Genomic DNA, 7,461 nt, shown 5'->3' with positions numbered 1-7,461 from the left:
AGGACTGGACTGTAAAAATATTTCACAATATTACTAATTTTGCTGTATTTGTATCAAATAAATGCAGACCTGGTGAGCAGAAGAGACTTGAAAAAAAAAAAAAACTCACATACTCTCCAAAACCTTTTGACTGGTAGTGTATATCAAAATAATTGAGCCTCACAAGAGATTCACCATCATGTGTATAAATCAGTGCTGTTACAATAGAATAAATAAGGAATATTTTTAACAAGGTCATTATGCAAATAGTTTTATTTTGGTATTATATTATATGAGTGTATGTGCTTATATCCACTTGCTCCAAGTGCACAGTTTAAACCCACATTTAAAAGTAACTTATTTATTAGTTCGTTTTGTTATTTTTCGGTTAGGTTACTGACTAAAGATGTTATAAAACAACGATATCAGCGTTGTCCGTCCCTTCAAAACACAAACATACGTCCGCTCGCAACGTCATAGTAATTCACAGCTCTGACTGGCTGCTGCAGAAAGGCGGGTCTAATCGACAGCGCCTAGGAAGAAGAAGACGGCCATCTTCGTGAGGTCGCAGGCCTTTGTGGTGAGTTTTAAGGGTGATTTTGAAGGCAGAAATCGCTGTATATTCTTTTCCATAAAATCAGCCTGCATTTTTATTAAATAGCCTAGGTTTATGTTGATTTCTGGTGATCAACTTGTTATTTACCGTCTTAAGTATCGGCTGTTTTAGTGGCCTGCTATGTAGTTATCTAAAGACGACACTATAGTCCTAAACACATCAAGCTGGAATCAAGTCATATCGATACGGACGATCGGCTGCTTAAAAAAACTGCTAAAGTTAAAAGTTTACGATGTGTGGCCTCTTACCATCATATGGACTGTCAGCAAATAGCTGAAAACGTGTTGAGGACCAGTCTGTCAAAACAAATAAGTAAATAAATTACTAGATGTGATACATGTGATGCAGAATTAATTTTTTTGTTTATTATTATTACTATTATTACTATTATTATTGGTGTTGCTTTTACCATTATTACAATGTTAGTTTATTATACAGTATTTCTTTTTTGTTTTTTGTTTTTTTTCTGGTTAATGTTATTATATTTGTACAATTTTCATTTAACTGCATCTTACTGACAACTGATAATAACATCACGTTTCATTTGATGTAAATTCATTTATTTAGATCATTGAAAGTACTGCAATAAATTTGTGTGATTAAAGTATGTAGGGGGGTGTGACAAAAGGTAGCCACTCCTGTAGTGCGCATGTAGTTTTATTTTATTTTATTTTTGTTTTTCCCTAGATGCCAAGACACTGCTCTGCTGTAGGTTGCAAGTCACGTGACACGAAAGACATCCGGAAATCTGGAATCACTTTTCACAGGTGCACATAGATATTTAGAAATCAGTAGACAAGTTTACTTATTACCAACATTTTATTATTTGCATGTAGTTTGTTCTTTCTCCTGCTGTTCCTGACCCTGTAAGAACAGACCCGTGAACCACCAGCTGACAAACATTGCTATACAAGGTTTTCACAGATGGTTTACATGGTTTCATTCTGATTAAGCATTAAAAAAGCTCATTTTCATATAACTGCAATAAAAAGTTTATGTAATGACTCGACATTCAGTGTTGAGTCTGGTATCATTCTGATCAGCTCAAGACAAACTATAATGATTAATATCTGCCTCCTAGTGACCAATTCATTGAACTGCCTGTTTATAATTATTTGCATTGGTCTCAACTCATTGTGGGTATTCTTGTTTTGTGTGATGAAAAGCAGTGTAAAAAATATAATGTGTTTCAACACTAGTTGCTCAGGGAGCAATTAGATCATCTTAACTTAATGTTGTGTATTATGTTTTCCAGATTGCCAAAGAAGGGAAACCCTCGACGCACAACTTGGATTATCAACTCTCGTCGCAAAGGTCCGGAGGGAAAAGGCCAGTGGGACCCCCAGAGTGGTTTCATCTATTTCTGCTCTAAACACTTTACACCTGATAGCTTTGAACTCTCTGGTGTCAGGTCTGCAGATTACTACACTCTTAACATTTCCTTCAGAATCACTGAAGCAATGACTAAAAAAAGTTTTAGAAAGTACAAATAAAGAAACAACTTTGATTTTCTCCTTTTTAGTGGCTATCGCAGACTAAAGGATGATGCAATTCCCACTATATTTGAAAATCAGCCTCGCGAAAGAGGAAATGCTGGGAAATGTGCAACAAAACAGAGAGGAAGACCTCGAAGTGTGGACAAACATATCAGGTATTTTACATGTAGCTACAAAAATCACCTGATTAAAGGGCAAGTTCACCCAAAAATTAAAATTGCCCCAGGATTTACTCACCCTCAAGCCATCCCAGGTTTATATGACTTTATTCTTTCGGACGAATACAGTGGGAGTTGTATTAAAAAATGTGCTTGCTCTTCCAAGCTTTGTAATAGCGGTGAATAGCTGTTGAGATTTTGAAGTCCAAAAAAGTGCATCCATCCATCATAAGAAGTGCTCCACACGCCTCTGGGCAGCTGAAGTGAATTACATTCATTTCAGATGGCCTTAATTAACCCCCCGGAGGCATGTGGAGCACTTCTTATGATGGATGAATGCACTTTATTGGACTTCAAAATCTCAACACCCATTCACTGCCATTATAAAGCTTGAAAAAGCCAGGACATTTTTTAATATAACTCCGATTGTATTCATCTGAAGGAAGAAAGTCATATTCACCTAGGATGGGGTAATTTTCATTTTTGGGTAAACTATCCCTTTAATTGTATTCCGTGTGCACTTATAGTGTAAAAACTGAAAAATGACAAATTAAAAGTTTTACTTTAAAGTACATTTTATATCATCATGTTTTAATAAACTTATGCTGTTATTTACACTTATTTTGATGTGTTAACTAACATAATACAAGCACAAGTACTTGAGTTGATGTTACTTGATATTACATTTAGGGTTGATATATTTTAAATGTACTATATTGTAACTTTGTCATTATAAATGTGTAATTACTGACATATAAGATGCATTCAAGTACATTTTAGTTTACCATAAATGTTTGTCAGTACATTCATCAGGACACTTCAACCATATTTCAAAGACAAAGTAATTGAAATTACTTATAAAGATGTTCTCAAGTCCTACTTAAAAGGGGTAAAAAAGCTTTCTTGAGGTGAGTTAATTGCAATTAAACTATAATACATTTTTATTTCATTACAAACAACATGCAACATCTAAGTATATTCTATTTAGTAGTTTATTTCTAGATTAATACTTTTTAAAAATTGTGCTAAAGTGTACTTTTTCACAAGAGTTTTTTAATATTTGTAAGTTTTTAACCTGTTTAAATTTATATGCATATTATATTTATATTATGAACACATCTCTTCATCTTCATTTGACCCTCTAACTCTAGCACTCTTTATTCTAATTCTATTTTATCTGTTTGTTTGTTTTTTATTTATTATAAAAAATACCTTCTAACGCTAGAATTCTCCATCTTTTTTATTCTTTTGACTTGTTCTATTTTTATTTTTAAAAAGACCCTCTAACACTAGCATTCCCTATACTTTTCCTATTCTTTTTTATTTATTATAGAAAAAAAAAACCTTGCCATGTGAACTGTTAGGCTAACTGAGACTTCTCATAGCACTTACATACAATTGAGGTCAAAAGTTTACATACCCCTTTCAGAATCATTAAAAATGTTAATTATTTTACCAAAAACGAGGGATCATAGAAATCATAGAAATGACATATTATTGTGTTGTTACCTGAATGATCCTGTGTTTTTTGTATGGTGAAAGTTGTTCATGAGTCCCTTGTTTGTCCTTAACAGTTAAACTGCCTGCTGTTCTTCGTAAAAATCCTTCAGATTTTTTGGTTTTCCAGCATTTTTTTGTATTTGAACCCTTTCCAACAATGACTGTATGATTTTGAGATCCATCTTTTTACACTGAGGACAACTGTGGGACTCACATGCAACTATTACTGAAGGTTTAAACGCTCACTGATGCTCCAGGAGGAAACAAAATGCATTAAGAGCCAGGGGGTGAAAACATTTTGAATTTGAAGATCAGGATAAATGTAACTTATTTTGTCATCTGGGAAACATATCTTCTGTAGATTCTGAAGGGCAGTACTAAATGAAAAAATATGATATTTAGGCAAAATAAGTAAAATGTTTACATCTACATTCTGTTCAAAGGTTTCTTCCCATGCTCTTTTACATGTTTTTTCCTTCTGGAGCATCAGTGAGCGTTTGAACCTTCTGTAATAGTTGCGTATGAGTCCCTCAGTTGTCCTCAGTGTGAAAAGATGGATCTCAAAATCATACAGTCATTGTTGGAAAAGGGTCCAAATACACAAAAATGTTAAAAACCAAAGAATTTGTGGGACCTGAAGGATTTTTCTGAAGAACAGCAGGCAGTTTAACTGTTCAGGACAAACAAGGGACTCATAAACAACTATCACTAAACAAAACACAGCTGTGGATCATTCAGGTAACAACACAGTATTAAGAATCAAGTGTATGTAAACTTTTGAACCGGGTCATTTTTATAAATTCAGCTATTTTCTCTTGTGGACTATATGTAAACATCTTTTATGTGAAATATTCAGGTCAGTACTAAATAAACAATAACATGCATTTTAAATGATTTTGAAAAGGGGATGCAAATTTTTTACCTCAACTGTATAGTTGTGCGTTTGTTGAAATTTGATTGCTTCTATTGTCCTCATTTGTAAGTCGCTTTGGATAAAAGCATCTGCTAAATGACTAAATATTTTTAAACCAATTTTTTTCAGTGTCAAGACCTCCACCATTAATGAAGACTCAGAAAACCAGGAGATCTCCAACAATGAGGCTGTGGTGCAAAAAGTAGCAGAAAATGAGTGTGAAAACGGCGAAGGGGAGGACAAGCATGTTCAGCCTCCTCCTCAGCCTTCATCTGAGGCTCCTCAAACCTCTGAAGAGACGTCATTAGAGGACCCACCGCCTGATCCCTCTTCTCCTCAACCTCCTCCTCGTCCACCTTCTCCATCCTGCTACATGAGGCGTCTCCCCCCTCCTCCTGGCTTTTACTTGCCAAAAGAGCACAACTATGCTCAGCTGTGCCCTCTAGTGTGGCGCAAGCGCTACGACAAAGCCATCGATAGCTTGGAAAAAGCACTGCGACTTTTGAGTGCCGCCCGACGGCGGGAGAACCGCCTACGCCATGCTCTGCTACGCCTCAGAGAAAACCGACTTAGAAGTACGCTGTTTCGCACACGAGAAGGGGCGAAAGGAAAGGAGGCCCGAGGAGGAAGGTTTTCAAGCTGGACTTCTCAAAAGGGACAGGGGGCGAAGGTGGAAAGAGGTTGCAGGGATCTTGAGGGATTGGAGGAGAGTGCAAATGAAGGCGCAACTGATGAAATCGACCTCCTGGCCGAGGGTTGGAACGGACAAACACAGGCTAAAGGAAAAGTCACCGGGGAAGAAGAAGAAGGGTGTTGCTTTTATTGTGGAAGAGACAATGAAGGAAACAAAGTAAGTGGATACAAAGAAGCAACTGTAGGAGCTGATGAGGTTCAAGGATCTCATACAAAATATAAGCCTAAGAGAATCCAGGAAATCAAAAAGAAAGCCAAAGTACTCAAAGAACAAAAGTCAGAGAACTCAAGGACTGATGCTGCACCTGTGGAGCAACAAAGCTATTATTTATATTATTGTGAGAGCGCAGAAAACGAGGACACAATGCAGGTGGTCACCATGGAGTTGCAACCTCACCAACTGAACACAGAGGACGAAACATCTCTCGAGCTCCACAATAATGCAGAAGCAGTTCAGCAACTCGCTCTACTGCATCCACAGACTGACATGCACACTTCGTCTGGACCTATTCAATACCAAACCACACTACAGGAAACTTCTGCGCCATTCCAGCTGCAGCAAATCCAAGTGCTTCAGCCGCAACAGGGACTTCTTCTTCCTGACCTTGCCACAAAGGAAAAGAGCGACGTGGAAATGGAGCAGGGACAGCAGTTCTTCTGGGTTCAGGAGAGGACTGACGATCATGTCTTACTGATGTCGGTTCCCACCGAAGCGAGGGAAAGGAACAGGGTGGATGTTGAAACTGTGATTGAGACTGTGCAGCCTCAGGTGATATTGGAGAGATATCAGTCAAAGGATGCTGAAGAAAGGGATGGACTGAGTGTGAAGTGCGACTCCACGGCATTGACGGTTACGGGGTGGGAAAACGGGCAGATTACGCATCAGTCGGACATGAGGCCCACGGCGGATGTCAGAGAGAGACTGAAGGAGCATTTAGAGGGGTTTCAGCTTCAGCTTAGCAGCGAGTTTATTGACTAAACCGATTGACACAACATATTTTAGTAATATTTTTTATTCTCCACTTACAGAACATGCACAGACTCTTCTTTTGAGATATTTCTTCAGCATCATTTTCATATGAAGGCCAATCATTGTTACAGTGTAATATGTGGGTATTTTATTTGGAAAGCCATGATTCAAGAAAACTCTTCAGTTACTAAAATATATGTGGTGTTTAGGAAATTGGATTCATTAATATAAATAAATGTATCATTTTGCTTCGCAGTCAGGCGGTGTTAAAAAATGGTGAAATTGCGCTTTAAATCATTTGAATTCAAGTTTACCCTTTTTACTGTTCCATGTCTGTATACCCACAAACATGTATTACCCTAGTGGGTTTTGAAGCAACTATTTGTTCCCCCAACCATGATAATGAAGTGTTCCTTTTATAAAGAACAGACAAATACGAACTGTCTTCATTCCTTGTTGTTTTAGGATGGACTCCAATGAGTTTAATCATTATCTTTATCATTTTTAATCTTACTAGAAGAATAACAATAACACACTCGCTCTAGTTCTGAAAAAGTTCTGAAATAAAAACATGAGTAGTATGCACAGATCATAGAAATAGTTAATGGTTAAAGGAGAAGTCCACTTCCAGAACAACAATTTACAAATAATTTACTGACCCCCATGTCATCCAAAATGTTCATTTTTGTCTTTCTGTCTTCAGTCATAAAGAAATTATGGTTTTTGGGGAAAGCATTTCAGGATTTTTTTTTTGTCGAAAAATAAAAATTTGTCTACTTTTTAAGCACAAAACTCATGTAGCACAGGCTCTGGGATGTGTGTCCACAATGCTACGAATTAGTGATGGGTCGTTCTTGAACGATTCTTTCATTTTGAATGAATCTTTAATGTGACTCGGGAAGAACGAGTCGTCTCGGGGAGTGATTCGTTCAGTTGTGCATGCACAATATCCTATTAGGTTTTGTACTGGAATTAATTAACCTGTTTCGAGTTGTTCGTTCATCTAATGGGGCTGTTACGTGATGAACGAACAACTCAAACCCGAAAACTTGTTAGATAAGAGGTGAGGTGAGCTAATCATAGACTAAAGACCCAGGTAAACAATGAATTAATCTTTTCTGTTTCTTATAGCATTA

General features: G+C 37.0%; 1 protein-coding gene across 2 annotated transcripts; it reads left to right on the top strand.

Annotated features, from left to right (window-relative positions):
• The first annotated feature begins 507 nt into the window (after positions 1-507).
• thap7 (THAP domain containing 7) lies at positions 508-7,028 on the top strand. Of its 2 annotated transcripts, none has more exons than XM_051136597.1 (5): positions 508-559; positions 1,283-1,362; positions 1,851-2,006; positions 2,118-2,246; positions 4,792-7,027. In XM_051136597.1, the coding sequence occupies exons 2-5, from the start codon at positions 1,283-1,285 to the stop codon at positions 6,332-6,334; spliced, it is 1,908 nt and encodes a 635-aa protein (XP_050992554.1). In that variant the 5' UTR covers positions 508-559; the 3' UTR covers positions 6,335-7,027. The 2 variants fall into 2 exon arrangements, with proteins under 2 accessions (XP_050992554.1, XP_050992553.1); XM_051136596.1 differs by lacking the exon at positions 508-559 and adding an exon at positions 566-907 and having other exon boundaries at positions 4,792-7,028.
• Positions 7,029-7,461: the final 433 nt, after the last annotated feature.

This window comes from Labeo rohita, chromosome 19, assembly GCF_022985175.1.
Source record: "Labeo rohita strain BAU-BD-2019 chromosome 19, IGBB_LRoh.1.0, whole genome shotgun sequence".
Lineage (NCBI taxonomy): Eukaryota > Metazoa > Chordata > Actinopteri > Cypriniformes > Cyprinidae > Labeo > Labeo rohita.
Note: the sequence above shows the minus strand (reverse complement) of the source record. Positions and strands in the feature narration are given on the sequence as shown.

What these genes read in the sequence shown, in the direction of transcription:
- thap7 (XM_051136596.1), top strand. Translation starts at nt 1,283, where the DNA reads ATGCCAAGACACTGCTCTGCTGTAGGTTGCAAGTCACGTGACACGAAA. An exon ending in TCTGGAATCACTTTTCACAG is followed by an intron (nt 1,363 to 1,850) that starts GTGCACATAGAT and finishes TATGTTTTCCAG; the next exon opens with ATTGCCAAAGAAGGGAAACC. An exon ending in AGTGTGGACAAACATATCAG is followed by an intron (nt 2,247 to 4,791) that starts GTATTTTACATG and finishes AATTTTTTTCAG; the next exon opens with TGTCAAGACCTCCACCATTA.